Here is a 25,521-nt window from a genome sequence, read left to right as displayed (position 1 = left end):
CTGCTCCTGTTCCTTATCAATTAACTAATAAATTGCCTTATTGATTGACCTGCCCGATTTTAGTGAGTAATTTATAACAGGCTGAGAATTTATAACAGCTGAGCCTCCCTGGAGCCGTGCCCCCCAGGCAGAGCCAGCACAGTGAGGCTCAATGGAGCATCAGCCCCATCCCCTCTTGCCCTCTTTCCCTGTCCATGTCCACAGGGGATGGGATGGGATGGGATGGGATGGGATGGGATGGGATGGGATGGGATGGGATGGGATGGGATGGGATGGGATGGGATGGGATGGGATGGGATGGGATGGGATGGGATGGGATGGGATGGGATGGGATGGGATGGGGCAAGCACTGGCCCTGTGACCCAGCTCTGCCACTCACCTGCCCGCACTGGCTTGAACCTCTCTGTCCTTTCAGGAGACCATTTTGGGGCAGCCCCAGGGCCTTCCTCCTCCTCCTCATCCTCCTTCATCCAGGCCTGCCCAGGAACACTGGAGGGTCCCTCTGCCATCCTGCTGCCTGGCCTTGAGGGCTCTGACATATGGAAAACACAAGGTCAGCAAGGAGCAGGGTGGTGCACGAGGGATCCTCACTGTGTCCTGGGCTGTTTCACCATGTCCCTGTCCTCTCACATCCTTCAGGCACTGTGGGTGTTGCTGCCAGCACCCATTTCAGTTGCTTCAGATTCTCAGCATTCTCACTGACAGCATGAAGGCACAACCCTAAACAGTAGCCAAATTGCCTTTGCTATTATTCACCTTCCTTAAAGCTACCTGTTTGCTGTTGTTCATTTTGGAAACCAATGGAAGAAGAGATCCTGAAAGTATAAAATGCATCTTTTGATGGTCCTTTCTCCTCATGCTGTGAAACTTCCACTTTGGTTCAATATCAAAACTGTTAGATGAATAACCCATGCAGAGGGAAAAGAACAAATTCAAAAAACTTGAATAATTTTTCAGCCTTTAGCAAGACAAAGAAATACATATATATATGTGTAATTCCTTTAACATACAGGAGAATCATTGGCTGTACATACTCCTGTCTGGTATTTGTTTCCTTTCTTTACAGCCCTTTTCATGATCTAAGCTGCATTTGTTTAGCTCTAGTAGTTAGACTTGCATTGGGAGAATGTGTAGGAAAGTGCTTTATAGGAAGCATTAAAAACTATAATGCTATAACAGCCCAAACCAGAAGTATGCCCATCTGTCTTAGCAAGTTCAAAGGACAAAAGGCATAACATTTTTGATAGTAATGAAAGAAATAACAAAGAAGATTGAAGTAGAAAGAAACAAAGAAGAAAGCTTTAAAAAATCAAGAACATGTCACATGAAATGATCATTTCAAATGTAAACATCAAATAAATGGGAAATTGATCACTAAACCAATCTTCTGTTACTGTAACTATTGCAAAACACAGTATTATTTTTCAGATAAGTATAGTGGAACTAATATATTTAGTAATGGAGATATTTTATGCGTTCCCTGGAGAGACATCAAACGAGTAATGGTATTTCTAAAGCAGTTAGTGGTGATTTCAGTCCTAAAGGAAAATGTTGTTCCCTGTGCATGCAAGATGTTTCTATGTTTAGATTATGGATAAAATAGTATCAGAACTACTCTGTCTGTGTGAACCATACAGTTTCCAGACAGAGTGGAAGAAGGTGTGTTTGGAAATCAAACCCTCCACAAGACAGGATGGAACACCCTGAGTTTGCTGCAGTTGTGATGTGACTTCCCCAGGTGGACTCCCACCTGTGCTGGGCTCCCATTGAAATCCAGCTTTGTTTCACACAACAAAGAGCACAAATCCAAACCTTTCCAAAGAGACAAAAAGGTAAATTAATTTCCTGGCAGGTGTGTGCCTGGATTGGATGTAAAAGAAGATAGACTTTAATTTTTAGCTTTAACAGAGTAAACCCTGCTTTTTTCCCCCCTTTGTTCACAAGTCTTTTTCAAAAAATTGTAGTTTCTCTATCCTGAATACTGAAAACAGATACCTTAATTTTTTTGCTTTCTTTTCTTTGGTTTAGAATATTTTCATGTTTCCCTAATAAAAAGACATTCTTCACTGCAGGACACATCATGAGGTGAAGTTTCAAGTCTATGAGATGTCCACAACCCCAGTACTTCCCTTTGACATGAGCTGCAAGATACAGATGGTCAAGCCAATATTCCTGGACAAGAAGAGGGAGATGTATCTTCCACTGCTTGGCAAGAAGATTTTCCAGCAAGCAGAAGATTCAGGAAGGCACCTAAACTCCAGGAGCCATGCAGAATTTGTCTGCCTCTCTCAGTTTGTGTGTCACTGATAAACACACAGGCCCACAGCCACACATCTGGATGAGGAATAGTCCATACCTTATCAAGTCCAAGAGAAACATTCCACAATCACTCCTGAGCTATTTTAGACAGTGACTAAACTACCTGTGACAGCAGCCAGAACGAGATGGGGTTATTTTTGAAAACTCCCCTGAAAAATCCAAGGTTTTGTTCCTTTGCCTCAGCCTTCACTACAATATTTCACCATGACCTTTAGTCCACCTAGAGCTACTCAGGCAACAAAAGCCATTTCCCTCTGGCAGAGGCACAGGCAGCCTGAATGGGCACAGATGATGAGAATTTCTTCCACTTGAGCTACCTGGGCTCTTCAACGTCCCTGACATGCTTCCACCAGCTCAGCTCACTTGAGGGAGGATCACAATCCTGGCAGACCTGAGCAGCATGTCCAGCACACAGGGTGACTCAAACCAAGGCATCACAGCTTCAGCCCTAACAAGACTGGGGCAGTCACCACACTGAACAGATCATAGAGATATTCAGCTGAGACTGGGGAATGTACAAAGACATTTTAGTCAGGGAAGAGCAGCACTAGAACAGCCTGAAGTGCTGTTTGCAGCCAGAACAACTCTAAGTGAGGAGGCAGAAGAAAGAGGCAGATGTTGCTTGTGAAGTTCAACAAAGAACCATTTCACACCAAGTTCATTCCAAAACTGAGGTGCATTTTCAGGGCAGTTAACATGACTTTTTGATTTGCAGTTTTGTTTGTTGTATAACAGACTTTATGTTCTCTCCTCTTACACTCCAAAGACCAGAGACTAAGGTGGCCCCTAAGTGTTGTTTTCAGGAGTTTTGAATTCACTAGACTGAAAAGTATGGCTACTGTGTTATGAGCAATTGGAGAGACAGGGAACATTCTGAATTGTGATCAGAAGCCAATTTTGTTGAGTATACAAGGTGTTTATAGAGGGTTTAACTTTCATGGCACTCACATAGGGTTCTAATTTTGGTAACTATGTCCCATCGGTTACACATTCTTCATGACATCCCATGGCCTGGTAACATTATCTTATCGCAAAATTTCACAATATATTTCTTGCTCCTTGCCCAAGGAGCATTTATCCATGTCTGTCTCTCCCATGGTTTCTGTTCCATAAGGCCTAAGATACCAGGCCGCTTTATCAGTTCCATTGTACTCTCTGGTTTATTCACCATACTCTGTACCTGGTGTTGCAGTAAGTTTGCCTTTGTCTGATGGGATTCTATCGCATTTGCAAATAGTTCTAGTTATGTTAGGTAAAATTTGAAGTCTAAGTCTTCCCATACTAGGTAAACAGCATATCTGTGAGAAGAAAGAAAATGATGAATATTCTCTTTCCCATTCTGTAGCCAAGGAATTGAAGAAATAGATGCTAAACTCAATGACTCATTACTTGCTTTCCAGGAATCTGTCTGCCAAGAATTCTCACTTTTATCAGCAATAGAAGTCTCAGATACAGAACCCAGGTAAATTGGGCAGAAAATGACACATTTGTTTCTTTGGCTTTTACTATTCACGATGCTGAGGTTAGACCATGTAACCTAAAACATTGGCAGGAACACCCTCGGCCACAAGGACAGTGTAGAAATAAACAGGACAGGATTCATTCAGGGACCAACAGTTAGCTCCCAGAAGATCAGGAACAGTTTGGGTCCTGCATGCCCACCACACCTACATCACCTTAAGGAATAATGCTGGCACAGGTGTTGGAGGAAAAACTGTCTAAGCATCGGAGATGAAAAGGTCAAGGCAGTGACACAGCTGTGTGCAAATCAGAAAGGGAAAATTGTGTCTTCCTACACTGCAAGGAGATCTTACCTGCTAGCAGTAGGGCACACAGGAGAGTTTCAGCTGAAACACACACCAATGTATCACAGATATACTGAAAAGATGAATAATTTCAAAATGCTTCTCAGAAATAAGGGAGTATAGACTGGTTTAATGTTGCCCTTGTTGCATGTAATACCAGGAGACTAGTGAAAAAAATACATCCACATAAAGCATATTTCACTTTCAAAACTGCCTCCTCTTTCACTTATAACTGCTAAGTATTCAGCAGCAGAAAAACACTGGAATTGCATTTTCAAAGTGGTAACAATTGTGATTCAAAATTTACAATGCCATGTAGGGAAAAAGAAAGATATGGAACAATAGTACTTCAAGTGATCAGGCCTGTACATTGACTTCTTCTCTTTACAAATTCTTTGTAAACTGGAAAGAAGTCATTCTTAGAAAAAAATATTAATCTAAAACAATATACCGCAATTTTAAGGATCTTCCTTCCTAAATATTAAATTAAAACCCTTTTCTGTTGTTCATTTTTAAACCAACTGTTGGCCCATAGACTGAAATGGAATATCCATTATTTACCTTGTGGTGTTTCCAACTGATACTAAATTATACAAGTAACATAGAAAGTTGGGGAAGAGTCATGATACAAGAGAAACACATTTATTTTAAAGGTTCAGTGTCCTTAAAACACAGCCAATAGTAATTTCTCATTCTTAGCCCCAGAGTGCTGTGGAAAAGTCAATGTAAGCATAACTATACCACAGGTTTGACTAAATATTTCAATGGACAATCCTCATTTCAACCAGCTGCTTCCTCATCCCCAGTAGGACACAGGGCCTGTATTCGTGTGTGTCTCGTGACTTTACAAAGGAGGCCTTAAAAAAAGGCTTTTCTTGATGAAGCAGCATGTAGACAGACATGAGGCAAATAAGGGTCATGAAACATGGAGAAAGATGTCCCTTCATTTCTGAACTCCTGTCTTCTCCTTTTGCCCTATTCATTACAAATTTTGTTGTAATTCAGTTGCTAGGACAATTTCTGTGAGGTTTCTTACACTGTCTTTAAAGGAAGACAAACACCATCCCACTGAGGCAGAGCAATCCTATTTCAGGTTCTGTTTTAAGCTGTTTAAGATGAAATGGGAAGAGGTTTTCTAGGTAGTGGATTTCGGTTTTCCTGAGAAAGCCAGCACACAGAGGAAAAGGTGACAGGGAATCTTGGAAACACTTACTCCAAAAGACTGCTCCAGAATGAGATGAGACCAACAATCCTTGTGTCAGCACGTCACCCACAGGGCAGTGACTGAAGGGACAGGGCTGGGCTGCTCACAAAGGGACCTGGAAGGAGGGCAAGAGGAGGCAGCAAGAGCCAGAACTCAGGACAAGCTGGATGGGAGGGAAATATCCACTCTGCCTGAGGGGTGAGCTTCTGCCATATCACCAAATATACTCACAGGAGCCCTCATGGTTAAAGCAGGTAAAAACATTAAAAAGGGGAAGGAATTAAAAGAGATGGAAGAAATAGGTCTATTTTTTCCCTGCCCTGGAAACTGTTTCCAGTTCAAGAGACATTTTAAAATAAAAAGAACAAGTGACACCAAGCAGAGCATTGCAAGATCACCTTTGCTGGTTTCCACAGAAAAGACATGGTTCTGGGAGGGATTTCACATTGTAACTCTGCCCTTAATTTGGAAAAAAAAGAGAATAAAGTATTACTGAGGAAAGAAGAATGCAAAACATCTTGATGAAGACAGTAGTGTGAGTTCACTATCACTGTAAGCCATTAATCATTAGGTAAAATAACATCCTTCAAGGTGGGAGGACTTTAGCTTGGATGAAAATGCTGACAAAATTGCTGCCCCTTCCTGTTGCTGCTTCTATCTCCAAAGAAAGAGAAATGTGTCAAATCTGCTGAAGACAGGCAGAGACAGTGAGAAAGAACCAGACATTTGGCAGGAAAAGCGACAAAAAGAACGTCTTTAATTCTCTCTTTTCATTTCCCCTTCCTCTATTTGACCTTGTCTGCTTTCAAGTGGGGAACTCTGTTTGCAACCCCATCAAAATAGTGAAGCTACCCAATCGAATATCTTTTTCCTCCCTTCAGCTCTGCAGAACACGGAGTGATTTCACTTTCACTGGACAGAGAGGAAGAGTTTCCCACGGGATTCCTCACTTCGGACCCCTTTCTGAAAGTTCCTGCACTTGCCTTGATGTTTTGGGGTTACGCCTCAAAGCCGAGGCAGAAGGATGGCTGCAGGCAGAGGAAGCAAGGAAGGGTTTGCAGCGGCCCCGCGCTGCCCGGCCAGCCCCGGCACCGCCCCGCCCGCGCTGGGCCCGCAGCCCCGGCTCTGCCGCGCTCGTCCCCGCCGAGTCCGGCCCGCGCGGGGCCGCGAGCGGGGCCGAGCGCAGCGCCCCCCGCAGGCCGCGCGCCGCCGCCGCAGCCGCGGCCGTTGAGGCGACAGTTGGCGACCGGCGCGATGGCGGAGCTGCCGCTGCCCGCCGGCCTCAAGGCCAGCACCTTCCCCGCCAAGCTGTGGCGCCTGGCCAACAGCCCCGCGTCCGCTCCGTGCGCTGGGACAGCCGGGGCCAGGGGCTGCTCATCGACCGCTCCCTGCTCCAGCGGGAGCTGCTCAGCCCGGGCAGCCCCCGGGCTCCGGCCCCGCGCACCTTCAGGGCCACGCAGTCCCGCAGCTTCGTGCCACAGCTCTACCGCTACGGCTTCCGCAAGGTGCCGGGCAGGCTCGGCTCAGCCGTGCCGGGCGATGCCGGGGCCTGGCTGCGCTACACGAACCCCTGCTTTCCCTGCCACCGCCCCGAGCTTCCTGCATCGCTTTGCTGCAGGGATGACAGCAATCAGGCTTCAGAAGAGGCTGGAGAGAGGCTCTGCTAATTCGAGAAATGGATGCTGCCCAAAGAGAAAAAGAAAGAAATTAAACAAATGTAAAAGAGACAAAAGAAAAATTCACCATGATTTTCCAAAATGAACTTTTAACAGGGTCGAGCTGCATTCCACGGAGCCCAGAAACACACAGACACAAGAGGCAGAGCACAGATGGACTCAGCTCTGGCTTGCAGGAAGAGCAGTGTCTGCCTTGGCATGCCCCCATTTCCTGTGCTGACTGGCATCTTCCTCCACAGCAGGGGCAGGCAAGGAAGTGCCCCGGTCACCAGCTCCCTGTCTGCCACAAAACCTGGCAGCAAACCTGCAGCAGTTCTCATCTACCTGAGTGGGCCAGGCAGCACATGGGGCTGGCACCAATCCTGCTCAGCTGTCCCTGTTTGGCTGGCAGAAACCTCTAAGAGTGGGACAGGAGGGACAAGCTGGGTGCCCTTGGATGCTCACAGTCACCCCAACACTGCACTCCCTTCCCACAGAGCAATCCAGAACCGCTTGGCAGGGATTGCATCCACTGTGCTCATCAAGCCCCACTGCCTGCCTTCACTCCCAGCACTGCAACACTTCAGTTCCTTTGCTACCACGGAAAACTGAATACACCACCCAAGATCAAAGGAGGGCCTCAGAACTGAGAAGAAGGTGGGAGCTGCCCTCTGAGGAATGGCTGAGAGAATTGGGCTTGCTTAACCTGCAGAAGGGCAAGCAATGTGGTGATGTTTCAGTATTTGAAGGGGCTTCTGAGAAAGATGGGAACACATCTATTAGCTGGGCCAATTACAAGAGGACAAGGGGGAATGGTCTAAACCTAAAAGAGAGTTGATTCAGATTGGGTCTAAGGTAGAAATTCTTTACCAGGAGAGTGCTGAAATACTGGTACGTGTTAGCCAGAGAGCTGGGAGGTGCCCCACACTTGGCAACATTCAAGGACATGTTGGATGGGGCTCTGAGCAACCTGAGCTGCTTGAAGATGTCCTTGCTAGTGACAGGGGAAGAGGACTAAATCAGGACCTTCACTGGTCCCTTTTAACCTCAACCAGTTTTGGACCCAAACTTGGTTTTCATTTGAAAAGCACCCATAGCACAGATTACTATGGGGGGGGGACCCATGTGATGCCCTGAATTTTGGCCAAGGAGCAAAGGCTGACAGGGAACAGCTGTTTGGCCTGCAGCTGCTTTGCATTGTACCTGCAGGAGTTCCTGGGCAGAACCTCGCCTGTCCACGTCCATCTGCAGGCAGCAGCCCAGAAATTCAGACAAGGCAGAGGGTAACCTGAGCTTGTGCAGATCTGGTGCCCCTCGCTTGCCTATCAGGTATTTAGCCTGAAGGAAAGGGAAACAGGAGACTCTATGTAATCCTTCCATATCCTGAAGTGCTCCCCTAGACCCCATATTTTAAGCAGCATTCTGCAGTGGCAATTTCTTGCCTAGCAGATGGTAAGAGATGAGCCTTCCCTCCCAAAAGAGAAAAGGCCCCAGTGCAGCCCCAGCTATTTCAACCTTAAACAGTCTTGTCTTGGAAGTTTATGTAGACCCCAGGAACATTTGTACAAATGGGCCTTGGTGGAACCAGTTCAAGCTGTGGGAATGGGATTTTGTCTAATGGTGATGGACCAGAAGGACACTGGTAGCTGAGCGTATTTGCACCTTACCCTTTCCTTGGTTTTCCAAATATAAGGAGCCCTTCCTTTGGCCATTTCTATTCCCACGATGCCAAGGGACCAGGTGTCCACTTTGGGGCCGTACGGCTCTCCTCTCACAAGCTCGGGTGCCATCCAGCAAGTGGTCCCAACCACCGACCTCCGTTGACTTTGCTCACGGATGAGCACAGCACAGAGGCCAAAATCAGCTGAGGAGAAAAACAAACACTGCTTCAAGTAGGAAACCAAGGAAAAGAGTGCCTCACTCTAAGGCTCGGAATGCAGTGGTGCATTGAGCTGCAAAAGCAGCTGTGCTCCCTTTTCTCAGGGCTGCAGCCAAGCACATTGTCCACTTAACAGCCCCCCAGGATTCACACCGTGGCTTTTCCTCCTCCACCTGACAGCTTCCATTTTAACTCTCCCTCCTGGCAGGAGCACACACAAACCAAAGCCGCTCTTGACACTTTGTTTCCTCTCTAGACCTCTCAGCACCTTGCAGCTGTGCCCTGGGTTTGCAGAGTGCCCTGTGCGCTCTCAGCAGCACCACTGCCGGGCACCTGGCAGCCACCCAAAAGCAGCCCCACACCGCCCCGGAGCGCGGCGCCTGACCAAGAGCACCCACCCAACTTGACGGAGCCATCGCGGCCCAGAAGGATGTTCCTGCTTTTGATGTCTCTGTGGATCACCTGGTTGGCATGAAGGAAAGCCAGGCCTTGCAGGCACTGAGAGAAAAAGAAACAGGAGGGCAAAAGTTACTGTAATCTGATTGCATTCCATGCTTTACAGAAAACTGCTTCTGAAGCATTCCCAGATTCTGAAGATTCCCAGATCTCACAGGAGCAGTGAGTGGGTGCTGGCAAGAGGAAGAGCTTCCTGCTGCAACCCTAGGAGAACAGGATCTTTCCAAAGGAAGGCATATTCATTTCTGAGGGGGAAACATCAGTCATTGCAGGAGACTGTCCCCTGCAAAGCCAGCCACACTGACTGCTGCTGCTGCTACAGCAGATGCGCTCTCCCCATCCTGAGGACAAACCATGACATTCCAAGAGAGGGAAAGTCCCTGCTTTGGGTACCTAGGGGATCGCTGTCAGGTGGGAGAGTGGAGGACAGGGGTCAAAGTAGCTCATTTGTCAGTTTTCAGCTGCAAGCACCATGATGGGTGCCATGCCATCCTTTGAAGTGGAGACCTGTGAGAGTTGAGTCTCTCTTTGACTTTGCTGTTTGTTTAAAACTGGGATATCTAGAACCTTTCTGCATTGCATTTTTTGCACTTAGAGGCAGAAATTGAAAATGAAAAAGAGACAGAGAGTTCAACAACAGCAGATAAGTGTAAAGAACAGACTATAGTAAGGGCAGGGACACTGGCAGGCAGTCCAGTGCAGATGCTCACTCTTCTTTGAAGCATGAGAGCAGCACAGAAAGCTGTGAACATGGAATCACGCACTTAGCAGGGCTTTCAAAGGACGAGCCTGTCCAAGGCGTCCAAAGCACAAGCAGGATCCCTTACCTCCCGACAGACAGTTGCTATTTGTCCTACAACCATCCTTTTCTCACTGACCACCTGAGCTAAGGAGCCTCCATCCATGTACTCCAGCACCATCCAGACATCCCCATGTGCAAGATAACTGGAAGATGAAAACAACAAAAGGGGCTGAATGTGCACAGCTAAATTGTCATATCAAAGAAAAGCCTAGAGTTGAGTTTGAGTATCCAGGTCACTGGTAAATGAAGAAGGAATAAAATGAAGACTCGCACCACTTAGGCTATCCAGTGCTTGCAGTCTGTGCTGTCCAAATGAGGAAGGCACATCCGCACAGAAGGAGAAGGCTTAGGTGGCAAGCAGGGGAAAAAAAGGCAGGTTTGTGATGGCAAGGATAAATCTGGAAGCGGACACATCCCAGGCAGCTGCTTCATCATCCTCATACACAAATTCCATCCACAATTAAATCCAGCAACAAGGAGATGCAGTTTCCACAGCTTTTATCCAGGGCACGTGGGTGTGTAGCACTGCAGACAACCTTGTAGAAAAACTTTCATGAAAGTCATACACAAATGGGAAAAGAATTTCAAACCTGGCAAATGATGTATCTCCTATCCTAATCTTTTGGCATGCAAGGCAATGGAAATAGTGGGAACAGTGCAAGGGGAATCATTTCTCAGATACTCTCTCTGCACTCCCCCTCTGACACTCAGAAATAATCACGCCCCAAACCAGCAAAAGAACATGCAGCGAGTGAACATACAGGCTGCTGGCTTAGTAAGAGAGCCACACTTCGGGAACAATCCTCAAGCTATCTCTGCCTGGAACCATGAATGTGGACAGAACACAATCTCCTCCCATGCCTTGTACAGAAGTGGATTGATGTTAATAGAAAGATCAATTTTCTGCCAGTGAGTAAAGAGCTTTTAAACTTCTGCCTTGCAAGTATGGAAATGAACATTCTCAGAAAAAGAACAGAACTACTGACCTTTCTAGGTAGGTAACAATATTGGGGCTCTTGTGCAACTTCATGGCAAGGATTTCTTTTAAAGCATCCTGGCAGCCCTGATGCTGGAGATCGATTTTCTTTATGGCCACCTACAATGGTGTTGAAAGCGTTAGGAACAGACACTACAAGAGCCTCTTTCTTCTCCGCTTGCGAGCCAGGACACCTCGTCAGCCCAGTTAAAGGGACTCTAAACATCAACCACAAAGTGCTACCAACACTCTCTGCACACACTGACTTTTCAAATGGCCTTTGTTTATCACCACTTTTAGAACTTACGCATGACTTGCTAGCCAAAAGCAATTTTGCTCAGTTTTGCTCTTTGCTTTCTTGTGAAAACAAACTGAAACAGCTGACAATTTATTAGCATTTCTAGGGACCCTGACCAGTGTTTCAGATTTGTGTGTAAATCCAAGCAGGCGTGTCCTTCTCTGAAAGACACCGATGCCATCCTTGCATTCATTCAGGTAGGTAGGAAGGACAAAGTCTCTCCATAATGAAGGGACAGCCTTTGCAGCCAAGACAGGCGGCCCCGAGCTCTGGGCACAGATAACATCCCAAGGGAAAGCGCTCAGGAGCTGCAAAATCCTCATGGGCTGTTGGCACTTACCGCTCGTCCTGTGGCAGAGTCGAAGGCCTTATAAACCGTTCCAAAACTCCTAGAAGGAGAACAGCAGCAAGAACAAAGAAGCTGTTCAGTGCTGAGGAGCAAGAGGCAGCCCAGGCAGGAGCTCTCTGCTGCCTGCAGTGTCTCTCACACACCGGGGTCTATCTGCTCTTTAGCCAATAGCACAGCAGCCCATCAGCTTTCTGCCATGAGATAAGCTGGGTCCAACGGGAAGAAAAAGGGCTGCTGCACATCTCAAATGTACACACTAGGTTTTGGAGGCTGGGATTTTCTTTGGCTTTTCTTTTTTGTCTGTGCATTTGTCATGCATTTCCAGGCACTGAAACACACAGTCCTGTTGGGCCTTCTCACCACTCTCTTTTCATTCTATCTACACAACTAAGGAAACATGACACAATCTATTTTATGGTCTGACCACTGAATATTGTTTTCCACAAAACATAGAAAGAAATGCTACTGAGAGCTGTTATCTGGCAGCTTTCAGGTGGGAAGCTGATCTCGCAGTTTTTTCTTCCTCCATTCCTGAGGCCATATTGCTTTGAATCATACAAAACCATGTCTTCTAGGAAAATAAGCAAACTGCTGCCACACACTTGAGGGGTAGCAGGGCTTCCACATTCTGCTCCTTGAGGCAGGCAAGACATTGTCAGCATCCAGTTGTCTTTGATGATGCCCAGTGATCAGTACTGAGGCAGGGACAATCTACATCCGTGGTCTGAAGAGGCTCGCAGCTTGTCCGACTTCCCACTTGATATTAGAGCAGCAAAATCCCTGGCCCAATGGTTCTGTAGAAGTAAGCGTGGCTGCACTCACCCACTGCCAAGAAGTTCCCAATCAGTGTATTTCTCTTTTAAATTTCCCATGCTCACAATAGTCCCTGAAAGAAACACAATGCAAGAAGTAAACTTCAAAACAGAGATAGTGACTTGCAGGAGACTGGAAACTCAGCTCCACTCTCTGGGGCTCTGAGCAATTTATGGTCAGTTGACTAAAAACCAAAGTAACAATGACAACAACAACAACAGCCCGAGCAGGACAGGCAATTCTGTAGCACACGTGGCCTTCACAGAGTCAGATTGTCCACACTCCTTTGAAGCCTTACCTGAGAGGAAACTAAGGCCATGGAGAAACCATTAGAGCAAAGACAGATCAGAAAAGTACAGGCACCAAGACAAGTACTTGTCATCCTCTTCTTGGGAATAGACCCTCTCTTGTAAGATTCAACAAAAGATTTCATGCTTGCAAAGATTATATGCACCCTGGGATCTGGAACGGATTTTTATTACCAGCTGCATTTTGTAGAGCAGATAGAATATTGCAAAGTGATTTCCAGGAGAGGAAGGGGTCTACCTCTTAGCAGTTTGCCTAAAAAATGCCTTGACATTTTAAAGAACAGCAGCTCATACTACAACCGAGAGCAGTGGCTGTAAGAATTTGGAGCCTCTGAATTTACGAGCACGCTAAGTTCTGGAGACAACTTTGCCCATTCCCCATCTAGTGAAGAACTGCACTGCTTGTCTTCAGCCTGAGGTGCAGCAGTCTCCAGCACTGGATTCGGCCCATTGAACACAGCCCACGTGTTCATCCCAAAAGGGCACAGCTGAGACAGGTAACAAGGACAGTGTCGCTCCTCAGGCACTGCTGTGACACAGACAGCTGCCCTCATGAGATGCTGATCCTGTCACGAGTCCAGGCCAAGCTGCAGCAATGGTCTGGCAGCTGAAATCTCACAGCTAAGGAAGGCTCCAGCCTCTGCAGTCACTCCAGCCATCAGTGGCAGGGCAGGTAAGACAAAAAGGTTGGCAAAGCCCACAAATGGCCACTGACAACCCCTGTGAAGAAGCTAGAGCCAGAGTGAGCCCTGCTACAAGTTGTTGACCCCACTCAAGACAGAGCACCATTGTCTTTGAGTTCAGACACACGGAGGAAGAGATCAATCCACCTTTTGTCCCAATGGCTGATGGCAGACACTGAGTCAACTGGGCTCCGTTCTGTACCCAACCAGTAATTCTCTGACAGCACTGCACTGGCAGCTATTGCCAGTTGCAAGAAGCAACTCTGTTGGTTGTACTGCAGAGACACCAAGGCCTTGGTGTCCTTTCCTAGGGTATGATCTGTGCTGGGATTCAGGCCGGTGCTGAGTATTCCAAGAGTATTTACTGGCTGGGCATGAGCTGTGACAAAGTGCCTGGTACCGGAGGAACATGCAGCAGAGGGGCTGCAGGCTTGCTCCTGACAATTGCCTGCAGGGCAGTTTTATCTGACCACATAGATGTGTCTCCTTGATGCATTTCCTAAATATTCAACTAGCATATCTGAGAGGGACTGAAAAAAAATGTATCCAGTTTTTCTTCTGCTGCTGCACTTGGAAATGATGTCTTCCTCTCTAATTCCTAAGGATTGTTCTAAGAATAAAATTTTTTAACATTTGGGGAGTAGTAAAAAGACCTCTTTCTCTGTTATTTGTGCTGTCACCTGCTGTTTTTTCCAAAGAGGTCGAGCTAACCAAAATGTAGCATTCTTACCAAAATTAACAATAGAAGGAATTGTAGAAGTACTACCAGTCATAAAACCAAGATCAGTGTGAAAGCAGCCCCACAGTCACTCAATTCCCCTGAAGCATTTTGTCTCCAATGACTGGTGACAAATCAGGGGATAAAGGGATATCTAGGAAGCCAACTATTCTGATCAGTTTGGCCAGACTAACACACACACATCCACTGGGTCATTTGTTGTGTTGCAGCTTTCAGCTGCTCACAAAACAATCCAAGCTTTTGCCTTTGCTGCACAGGGAAGCACAGACAAAGCCCACCCACTCCCAGCAGCCCTCAAAGGCAAAAGGAATGCCCCAAGTGCTCCCTGGCTGCCTCCAAGCATAACAGCAGCTTCTGTAGGGAGTCCAAAATGCATGTCTGACACCACAGTGAGCAGGAACATGTGGCACAGCTCATGCTGAGGCAAACACACAACACACTGCTGGATCACACAAGAAATGCACAGGACGTACTCAGGAACTCCAGGTACTGCTCCTCTCTCTCCTGGCACAGCTGCTCTGCCTCCTGGCCTGAGCTGGGTGAACTGCTGGTGCTCAGGTTTTCAGGCTGCGGAGATGAGGCTTCTTTGGAGGATGCTGCTGCAGGGGCAGCTTTGATGGCATGGCCTGCATCCACCTGGGACAAAGAAATTTGTGTCAGAAAGGTGGCTGGCAGAGATGCCCCAGAAAATACAGTTCAAGGGCGAGCCTTTCGGAACAAGAGTTGTGTTAGACTGCAAGCTGAGCTGTCAAGTCAAACCCCACTAAGCAACCAGAGACTCCAGCTTGTCACAGGCAGCCGTGCTAGAGACTGTGAAAGGGAAAAAAATACTTTAGATTTCACCCTGTTCTGAGGATTGCATCCACCATGGACAGAGACAACTTGTTCAGAATCTGCGTGGGTCACCATGTTCACCTGAACAAAGCCCTCAAAAAACAAAAGTGAGCAGCAATAAGCCAGCAGAAATACATTCAGAGGATTGCTGGCCACTGGCCAAAGCACTAGCCCTGCTGGCCAGGGCAGCACATGAGGTTCAGCAGCCCAGCAATTGTCCTTCTGATCAGTTGTGATGGAGAGCACAGAGCCTGGCAGCCAGAGGCATTGCCCCCATCAACCTGCGGCTCTGCTGGGGAAAGGTGAGAAAAAGAGAGACCACTCGTTACATGACTGCACTGCCTACTGCCCCTTCACTCACCTGTTTCTCTTCAGCATGCCTCAACTGCAGCTGCATCACTCGCATCCTTTCTATTTCTTCTTTCTGCCTCTTCTCCATGGCCTTCATTTTCCTCTGAGCTTTCTGCAGCTTGTCCTTGATATTCTGTCAAGCAAAATCTCAATAGGATCTGCCATCATGCTCAAGTTTCTCCTTTTCCAGTCTCAAAAACATGTCCATTCGGCCACATCCTGCTGCTTCTCTACCCAGCTCTAACCCTTCCATCCTAACTCTTCTTCCTGGTGCTCATTGCTGGAGCCTGCCAGGCTCTGTGTTTACAGTGCCTGCACTAGGCCTTGCCTCCCCTTTCCTGAGACCTACAGTTCATGTCCCCATTACTGCCCTTCCCTCTGCTACCTGGCTAGTCAGACTCACCTGCCCATTCTCTTGCTCCTCCTTCAGCTCTTCCTTCAGGAGCTCTACAAACCGCTGGCTTTGTTTCAACTTTACTTGCAGCCGGCACAGCTTGCATAAGAGCTCCGCCTTCTGGTGCTGCAGCTGCACAAAAATGAAGAGAAGATGGCTTTAAACTTCCTACACAGAACTTGGGTGGCAGCCAAGACTGATGTGCTCACGCTTTCCAAAAGCATTTTGTTCTCGCTCTTGTGTTTATAAAGGGCCAGCTAAGAGACAATCCCACCCAGACAGTGCCCAGACAAGCAGTGCCCATTTGCTCTAGACTGGCTCTGCCTTAGAGCTTTTCTTATTCACATTGCATGCTGGCAAATTCCTGCTTCATCTCCAGCAGGCTTTTCTCCTGCTCCCTCTGTACCTCTGCCAAGAACTTGTCCCGTTGCTCCAGCAGCTCCTGTGCCTCCAAACGCTGTTTTTCCAGCTGCCTCTCCTGATGAGAAGAAGAAGACACTTCCAGATCAAGTCCCAGTCCAACTCCCCAAAGGAGGAAATGAAAGTTTCATCCCTCCCACAATCCCCCACCTGAAGAGTGCACAGTAGTGACTTTGTGCCCTCCTGTTCCAACAAGTAACTTAGGAGGGTGATCAGCAGGTGGAGGGAAAGGCGATGCCACCTTCCTTCCCCACTCTGTTGGTTGCCCATTTCCTGGCCCCTCTCTCCTCAGGATTTCTTTTCTCAGAGGCTCTGTTCTTAAAATCCCTGTGTCCTTTGGTCAAGGAAAAGCTGCAGCTGGACTGCAGGCTGAGGAAGAGCTCAGCACCCCAATGTCCTATTCACAAAAAAGGCCTCCAGCTGAAACGCCAACAACACGGGACCTGTTTCCTATGGAAAAAGCCCAAACAGAAGACTTCTGTCCACCCTGGAAGGACAGGAAACAAATAATCTTGTTTCTGGGACTGCAGTCAGAAGAAAGGGCAGCAGCCTGCTGCATGGCACGAGGGTGTGAGCAAGATCCTTCCCCTTGGCTGCCTTGCTTTGTGTGGACACCACCCAGCCTCCTGGGTATCTTGGCTTATGCCCATCCTGAAACCGTGGCTGCATTGACTGGCCCAGCACCATCTTCTGAGGCTTCTCAGGCTCTCAAATATGAGCTCTTGAAGCCCTCTGCTGCCTGGCCCAGCAACGTGTGGCCTACAGCAGAGCCTTGCAGCCATGCCACCTACTCAGCCTGCTCTTCTGCTGAGCCAGCCCACCAAGCCTGCCTGAACAATTCTGGTGCATATTGAGTCCTACCAGTTTCTCCAGCTTCCTTTTTTCTTCCTCCTGAGCAGCTTGCCAGAGTCTGAGAGCCTTGCTGCACTGCTCTACTGCCCAGCGGAGCTGTTCAGCCATTTCTTCGCGTTGCTGCTTGCTGAAAGATCTTACGGCTTGCAGCTCACGCCGAAGGTCTTTCACATCCTCTGCAAATATGACAAATGGCAGTAGTCAGACACTACACAGGCAGAGAACCCTGCTGACCTTAAGCCCTTTCAGTTCCAGGCAAGGAGGGACCTGCCCCCAGCTCCTGCACTCCTCGGAAGCCCTGCACACAGAGCTGGCTTTGGAGCAGCCGCACCGGGCAGGACGATCACCAGAAACAAAGCGCACGAGGCTCTCACCCAGGATCACCTCCTTGGCCTGCGTGGCTGAACGAACTTGGCCTTCCAGACGGCTCCTGGCCATCTCCAGCTCCGACACGTGCTGCTGAGCCTCCAGCAGGCTGCATTGCAGGCTCTCCTTCTCTGACCTACAAGTTGTGAAGATGAAGAAAAATTGTTCCTGGCACACAGGGGCAGATTTTCCAGGGAACTCTCTCTTGAGATCTCTACACATGAGGATGGAAAATAGATTGCATGGAAACTCAGATATAGCAAGACTATTTCTACCACTTCAAACAGCAAAGCAGGCCCCTCCAGGTGATTGGGCAGTCATAATCTAGCCCTGCAGAGAATGCCCAGCTGTGTTTGATCTCAGCAGCCAAAACTCCAACTGCTCTTGCCTGGCATACCACTCATGGGGAGCTGTGCCCACAAAGTCTCTGCCAATGAGCAAAAGCCCAGCCCCTGCTCACAGCCCTGAGCTCATCGGCATTTCCAAGTCACTCTGCAGATGGACAGAACACAGTGTTCTGCTGCCTGACTTATCACTGTTTACTGCCATTCATATTGCACCTAGAGATACTTTTTTTGCCAGTAGCTCTCTTAGTAAAAGGGACTTAATGACTGCACTGAACCATATATGAAAACTCTCTCCTCCCTCCACTAGCATGAATAAGAAACCAGAAGCTGGTTTTTATCTGAACAAGAACTATCTTGGAAGTGGGACAAGTATTCTCTCATTTAAAACACTGGAATGCCATGAACAAGAACACTTGCTACTTTTCTGTAAATACTAAATGAACCAAACACCTTGACAAAAATGACTAAATGAACCAAACACTTTCTTTAGAAAAGGAAGAGGGACCATCCAAAGGGAGCTTGATAGGTTATAGAGGTGGGTGAACAAATGAGCAAGAATCAGTGCTCAGCAAGAATCCCCAGAGACTGTTGAGAAGTCTCACTGCCTTTCCCTTCTGCTGCTGTGGCTTGTAAGGAAATCAGCTCCTGCACCATGCTTCGTAAGAGTAAGCTGAGAAGGTTCTCAAGATTTTCAGCATGACCCTCCAGCATGAAGCATCAGTGTCCTACTCACAACATTTCCATGTAAGAGCCACAAAAATAACATTCAGGTCACAGAATCCTTTTCTTTTTCTTCCTGTCTCATCACCTCTCTATCTGACAAACTTTTGGAGAGCACACAGGAGGCAGTAAATCCTGATGTAGCGCTTATCACCTTTGTAATTATGCACCTTCAATAATGTCCCACCCAGGGTCCCCTCCTGCCCTTACCTGGCCTCTGCCAGCTGCTCAGAAAGGCCTCGTAGGTCCCGCTCTGCGGCTGCCAGTCGGGCTTGCAGGGCAGCGTTCTCTTGTGCCAGCACCGCCTTGTCCCTGCACACCTGGGACAGTGTGTGCCCCTGGCCAGAGAAGTCCTGGAGGAGCCTCTCCAGAACCCTGGGGGCTGGCTGCTGTGGGCGGCAAACCTGGAAGCAGGGGGGACACCCTTTTTGTAGAGGAACAATAACAACAACAATGTCCTGGTCTTAGCTTGGTGACAGAAGCAGCATTCAGGGTGGTCTTGCTAGGACAACTCCCTCTGCCACTGGTGCTGCCGAGGAATAAGGTGACCATACCTTTGGCATTGCCAGAGGAACCTCTTCCTCAATCTGCTTCTTGGGAGACTGAGATTCCTCTGCTCTCTCTTCAAATGCCCAATGGATTCTACAGCAAGGGGACAGATGAGAAAACAATTAATAGCAACACAGACTCCTTGCAAAAGCAGGACTACACACAATGTCCAACGTGGGGCAGTCTACATCACTTCCAACAGGCCTCTTATTCTACCTCAAAAGAATTCTGGGATTCCCTCCCGAGATCTGCATCTCTCTTTGTCATTTGTGTAGGGGACAGAGTCACCAGTGAGAAAGTCAAACAGGTTTCCAGAAGCCACAAAACTTTTCCAGAAAGCACAGGTTCTCTCAGTTTTACACCTTCCTACCTGCTGGGTCCTACACTCCTCTCTGATGAAGATACCAGACTTGCTAATGTTCTCCTTTGGCTAAGACAGCCTTGCCCAGATGAGTACTGCCACAATGACTCTTGTTTTCAGCAGTGCAACAAGAAAGAGCCTGCAGGCTGTAGCTTGGGGAGGAGGTGGCTGTGAATATCCAATCCAATAATCAAAGGATTCCAAGGTGGTTTAGGCTGCCTAGGACCCCATGAAGCTAAAAGCCCAGTCTTCACCTCCAAGCACTTGGGGTCAGCTATGGAATCTGGACAGGCTGATCAAGTTCTATCCAGCAGAGGCTTTCAAATTTCCAGAGGTGGAATCTGCACAAGCTCTCTGAAGATCTTGTTCTACTGCATTATTGAATTTGTGATTGAACATTTCTCCTAAGGCCCAGCCTCAACCTCCCTTGCTTCTACCCTGGTCCACTCTGGAATGCTTTTTATCAAGGTTTGAGAAGTGAGTCTCATGAGGCAGCTTTGCTGTAAGTTGCTTGGCAGCCAGACCTGCCCACAGACTGCCTTCCCCTCTGTGCTGAGCAAGTCCAATGATGAGAAAACCAAATTTGTTCTTTGACGCTGGGCCTCCTAATGCCCAGCAATGCCCAGCCCTGTGCAGTGAAAGTGAGAAATCTCAGCACACACCTGAACTCCCGGGCGCTGCACACTCTACCCGTGCTCTCCTGCCGCTCCAATTTTCCTGCCTGAGCCGAGCAGTCCCGACTGGCAAGCAGCTCTCCTGTTGGGGCCTGCAAGGAATGGGCAGGGAAAAAGTACAAACAAGCAATAAGGAGCAGGGAAGTTGGCTTCTGACAGCTGGGAGAAGCAGCAAGCAGAGACACAGCTCAGCTGAAGGTGAAAGCTGTTGTGCGGCAGATATTGATCGTACACTAAGAGGCTCACTTTCACACCAGAAGCACTAAATGACATCATGCTACTGTTCATCTAACACCAAAGGAAGTTCACAGTCCCTGTCACAATGCCAGGAAAATGATGCCTGCATGTGAAAGTTCACATCCCTTTTCCCACATGTCAGTGGCTGGGCTGAAGGGCCGCGTCATGGCAGGACTCCAGCCCTCAGCATCTTCAGCCACAAAGGGCAAGCGCTGCCTGATCAGAAACCTGCAGCTCTGGCCTGCACCAAAGCTTTCCACTGTACCAGCCAAAGCTCCACTCACTGCTTCAGGATGCTCAGGCCCTGGACTGGCAGCCCGTGGACGTTTGTTGTCCTTTGCCTCCCCTTTGGCATCTGGAGGAAGAGAGCGAGCCAGAGGAGGTTCTGCTGCTGGTGTGGTGCCCTGCAGACAGACAGCAGTGTGAGGGACAGGGAGTAACCTGTCTTTCAGAACCTTATTTCTCCTGAGCCCTATCCCACTCTGTCCTAAGGAGAAGTCATGAATTTGGATCCAAGCGGAATGCTCAGTCACTAAATCTTAATTCACGTAGGCTGATGAGACTAATGTTTGGACGGGACTGCATGTGTTTCTGAAGGAGATATCTCAGCCTCCTTACAATCATCATGCAGCCTCCTCTCTGCAAAAGTTGACTTTCATGAACTGAAACCTCTTCAATACAAAAGAAGGGATGCTGATGGAATCCTTTTGGTAGTGCTCATGCTGACATTGATGAAGGCTTTCTTTCAGTCTGTTGGGGTGGCACTCTACTGCAACAGGCCAAGCCCACAGCTTGCTCCACAATTCTCAGACACCAGCATTGTCAAGGGTGCCCCTTCCACTCACCGAACCATGGACTTGACTCCTTCCACGTTTGAGGCGACCTGCGACAGGAAAGGGAAGGGGAATGAGGTGCTGTTAGAAACTGTCTGGACTGAGGAATCCCACAGAACAAGGCCACCCAAGCAGAGAGCATTTTCCATTCACAGCATCCCTCTAGGAGCAACATGCTTTAGCACAGCAAGCAAGGCTACAGGGCAATACCCTAGGTTGTGTCTACTTGTTGCTCGGCCTTGCCACTAAGGAAACAAGAGACTTGGCCAAGAAAATGCAAATTGTTCTTTTACAATCAGTGCCTACATTGTAGCTCCTTGTTCACCCTACAGCTAAAGCAGCTTTTTTCTCCATTCTTCCAGGACTTTTTTTTCTGTTTTCTGAATTACATGCACTATTTCCCATGTGGTTGCCCTAAACAATTCCCCAGAAAAGTTTCCCCAAACCCCTGCTAGCACTTGAGGTTCTGTTGGGACACAGCACAGGCCCAGCTCCGGGGTTCAGGAGCACACACAAGCTGCTGAGCAGTTTGACCTTCAGCGCAAAGCCAATGGCTCTTGTAGCACACAGCGAGGGAGCAGTGAGACAGGCACATCCTTTAAGGACTCCAAGCAGAAAGAAAGATGCTTTCCCTCAGTTCTGGAGAGAACCGCACAGTTTTTAGAAGGCCTCCAAATCTCTCCCAGTCTGCATTTTGGAAGTTCTCCACACCCTGCTGGGCAGGAGACACCTATTTCTTAGCTGAAGCTGTTGGCAGGAGCTTTACCAAACTTATGGCATTTTTTAAATTACACTTGTGTTTCAACGTGCTGCCCAAAGGAAAAAACTTCTACTTACGTCTCAGACCATTAAAAATTTTGCGGGGTGACATTGCTGAAAAAGCCCTGCCGACTGCTCTATGGACTTGCTCCATCATTTCAGCAGGGCTGCTCATGTCCATGGGCTGGAAAACAAAACAGAAAACTGGGAAAGAAACCCACCTGCACAAGTGCCCAGACTGGGCAAGGAAAAGAGGAAAAGAAGACTAAAGGATGCCTGTGTGAGTCTTCAGACTCATACAACACCAGGCAAAGTAGAAAGACTGCCTTTGTCAGAGCACAGACTGCTGCCTGAGAACCCCTCAACAGAGGATCCTCCTGCAACAATCACACAAAGTAGAAAGACTCCCTTGTCAGGGCACAGACTGCTGCCTGAGAACCCCTCAATAGAAGATCCTCCTGCAACGAGCACGCCAAGAGCTGCTCTGAACGCTGAGGCCTTGTGTGCATCAGGGCAACCTGCTGCTGACACCTCTGTGACGTGGCAGCCTCCGCTGACATCACAATAGCCGCCGCTCCAGCTTGGGCTGTGAATTTATGCACAGCAACCAAACCTTCTCTACAGCTACTGCCAAAGAAAAGCCCAGAAAATTCTCCTCTGTGCCAAGGCAGCACAAAACGCCCTTGCAGTCCATAACCCACAGCTCAAAGGATCCAAGAGTAACACAAAACAGGCACCAAGCACACACACCCAGTACTTCCGCCACCAATGTTTCTGACTAAAACTGAGAACACTTTCTGAAATTCTATGGATGAAATCATGCTTTGGAAATGTCCCAGGCAGTTCCCTAAATTGGAATGCATGTCATTTCTGCCCTTTTCCTCCAGGGCTAACATCAACCAGCAAACTGTAGGGCTTGTTGAAGGATGAAGGATACTTCAATGGGCAAATAAAGCCGAGTAACAAACACCCACAAGTGTTTGCCTGACACTGGAACAGCATTTGTGTTGTCGATATGGCAGGGACACATCCTCTGCACGGGGCAGTGCCCGTGTCCTGTGCATGGCAGGGGTGCCCTTGGAGTGGCCCTCACATTGTGGGTGCAGCCATGGGCACATTTGCCCATTCTCTCCACTTCCTCCACCTCCCAAGCCAGCCCTTCTCTTGAACACATTCTCTGTCCAACACTGAAGGCACTCCTGAGGCCTTTGCAGAAACCCCTTCCCTTGGGCTTGTAGGAAACCTGTGAAGTCAGATTCCTCCATGGAGGTGGCTTTTAAATCTCTATCCTGCGCATGCTGGATACGTGCTGCCTGGTACTCCATTTTTCAATCCTTTGCTGCACTCTCATTTCTGGCCGGCAAGAGCTAGGCAGATTGATCCTGGTTTTTCTGAGCTTTTTTTCCTGAGTTTTTTCTGAGAAACATAGTTTATTCTTTTCTGGCCTGCACAGCTCACAGAGCTGAGTGCTTGAGATGGTGGAGGCCTGCCAAGCTGCCTGCTATTGTCTTGGCTCTGAAACCCCAAGCTTAAGTGATCTTGAGAACTACACTTGGGCCTAGATCCCACTGGAATCAGCATTTTTTTAGAGGGACTGACCTTTTCTGAGGAACAGCTTCCATTGCTCATCTTTTTAACAATTAACCCAGGCCATGTTTTAGAAAGGAGGTACCTAAGTGAGTCTTTGGAGTTTCTGGAAGGAACAGAGCCCTGTGACAGCAGGCAGCATTCCCAAGCTGCTCTCAGGGGGTAAATCCCAACAAGCTGAAGACTCTGGGAGAAGGGATGAATATGGGTATGAGCTATATTGGCCTGCAATAGCAAGGTCATGGACATGAAGGTAAGAGGCACATAGTGTGCTCATGCCCTATTTCTGCATCTTTCTGGGAAGTAGAGGAATCCTGCCTCCACCTGTTAGGATCTCAGCCTGGGAACTAAGGCTGGGAGCCAGCCTCTCTGGTTTGGATTCTGTCCTTTTTTCTCTTGGACAGAAGCTCTTTTTACATCAGCGGGGCCTGCCCCCAGCCTGGCTGACTGGAGCCTGTGAGCAAAGGCACTGCAGGAAGCCTGGAGAGGAGGCTCTGGTGCTTGAGGAGGCTCTGTGCCCTGCCAGCTCAGCGCAGCGCTGGCAATCCCAAGCGCCAAACGCTGCCCTCCCCGGGGAGATTCCCTTCCCGGGCAGCCCGCACTCACGCTGTCCGTGCCCCGGCGCTGTCCGTGCCCCGGCGCTGTGCGTTGCGCACGGACAGCCCCGGCCGCGGCTCCGCGCTGCTCCGCAGCTGCCCGAGGCTCTCCCCCCTCACAGAGGGGCCCCGCCCCGCCCCAGGCGCCCCCTGGCGGCTGCCCCGCCCCGCCCGCCCCGCGCAGGGCCCTTCCCTTCCCGTGGCGCCCCCAGCGGCAGCCGCCCCTCACTGCAGGCACGGAGCAGCCATCGGGCCCTGCTGCTCCTCCTGCCTCTCGGCTCCTTCTTTCCCCACACACCCAGGCTGCAAAGGAAGCGTTTTCCTGCCGTCTCCGCTGCTTCACTTTGTGGTGGCCGAAGCTGTGTCTTGAAGGCGGCCCCAGTGCGTCAATAAGTGCTGGTGCAGGCAAAGGCCCCCTCATTTCCTGCCACTTGTCATTACTGGCTCCAAAGCAGCGGCACAGTGGGTGCCATCCCTGCCCAGCCGGGGCTCTCTGGCAGAGCAGCAGCAGCAGCGTTTGCATTGGCTTCACCTGGCAAGCCAGAAACCTCTGTAAAACTTCAGTGTTCACATCAGTAGGAGTAAAGGGATCAGGTTTTATTTTCAAATTTTGCATTTCAGAGGCTTTAATCACATAAAAGTTGAGATCTTCAGACAGAAGACTGCTTGTTTATTGCAGCCAGGGTGGAATATCTCATTCAGAACCATACAGAGTACTGTCAAATATGTCTCATTTATCAGGAGCAATAAGGTTTTAAATGACAGGTTACTCCCTGCCCCTCACACTGCTGTCTGTCTGCAGAGCACCACACCAGCAGCAAAACCTCCTCTGGCTCGCTCTCTTCCTCCAGATGCCAAAGGGGAGGCAAAGAACAACAAACGTCCACTATTTATTTAATTTAATTGAAATTGTATTTCATTCTGTGCAATATTTCCTTTAAATTTGATGAATGTCCAGGAATCAAAACTGAGATTTCTCTTCTGTTCTCTTTTTATTGCTCGTAAACAAGGCATGTGTATGCTTTGGATTTTGATGTCAGTTATCCACTGGACTCATTGATACTATGGAACTTCTTTATCATTTACACCTCTCTATGGTTTTTAGAAACATTAAGAATTAGGAACTTTAAGAACGCTTAAAGGAAGGGAAGACAGCAATGACCTGATAGTTATTTCACATCACTTTGTAAACTCTTGCTTAAATACACTGTTATCTAAGTACACTGTTATCTAAAAACAATGTATATATGTACAGGCATGAAGTATCAGCTGAATAAATGTTCATACACAAACAAATTCTCATTGATGTTTTTTGCTAGCCTCATGTTCTGTTATTTCTTAGTCAAATCAGGAAG

General features: G+C 48.3%; 2 protein-coding genes across 2 annotated transcripts; both read right to left on the bottom strand.

Annotated features, from left to right (window-relative positions):
- Window positions 1–6,942: 6,942 nt before the first annotated feature.
- Window positions 6,943–19,133, bottom strand: LOC306815743 (serine/threonine-protein kinase PAK 3-like; the record flags this gene model as incomplete). The annotated part of the gene is made up of 16 exons (XM_079332291.1): window positions 6,943–7,010; window positions 8,187–8,321; window positions 8,651–8,847; window positions 9,261–9,360; window positions 10,146–10,263; window positions 11,107–11,216; window positions 11,735–11,783; window positions 12,566–12,629; window positions 14,760–14,922; window positions 15,482–15,604; window positions 15,875–15,997; window positions 16,272–16,343; window positions 17,147–17,313; window positions 17,512–17,639; window positions 18,781–18,974; window positions 19,125–19,133. 16 exons carry the CDS (start codon window positions 19,131–19,133, stop codon window positions 6,966–6,968), a joined length of 1,797 nt encoding a protein of 598 aa, XP_079188417.1. The 3' UTR covers window positions 6,943–6,965.
- A 747-nt stretch (window positions 19,134–19,880) lies between these two features.
- Window positions 19,881–22,301, bottom strand: LOC306815742 (uncharacterized protein). Its single transcript, XM_079332290.1, has 4 exons — window positions 22,062–22,301; window positions 21,237–21,274; window positions 20,676–20,795; window positions 19,881–20,246 (listed from the first exon to the last, which is right to left on the bottom strand). The coding sequence occupies exons 1-4, from the start codon at window positions 22,162–22,164 to the stop codon at window positions 19,965–19,967; spliced, it is 543 nt and encodes a 180-aa protein (XP_079188416.1). The 5' UTR covers window positions 22,165–22,301; the 3' UTR covers window positions 19,881–19,964.
- Window positions 22,302–25,521: the final 3,220 nt, after the last annotated feature.

The sequence above is a fragment of the Erithacus rubecula genome (assembly GCF_903797595.1).
Source record: "Erithacus rubecula genome assembly, contig: scaffold_207_arrow_ctg1, whole genome shotgun sequence".
Lineage (NCBI taxonomy): Eukaryota > Metazoa > Chordata > Aves > Passeriformes > Muscicapidae > Erithacus > Erithacus rubecula.
Note: the sequence above shows the minus strand (reverse complement) of the source record. Positions and strands in the feature narration are given on the sequence as shown.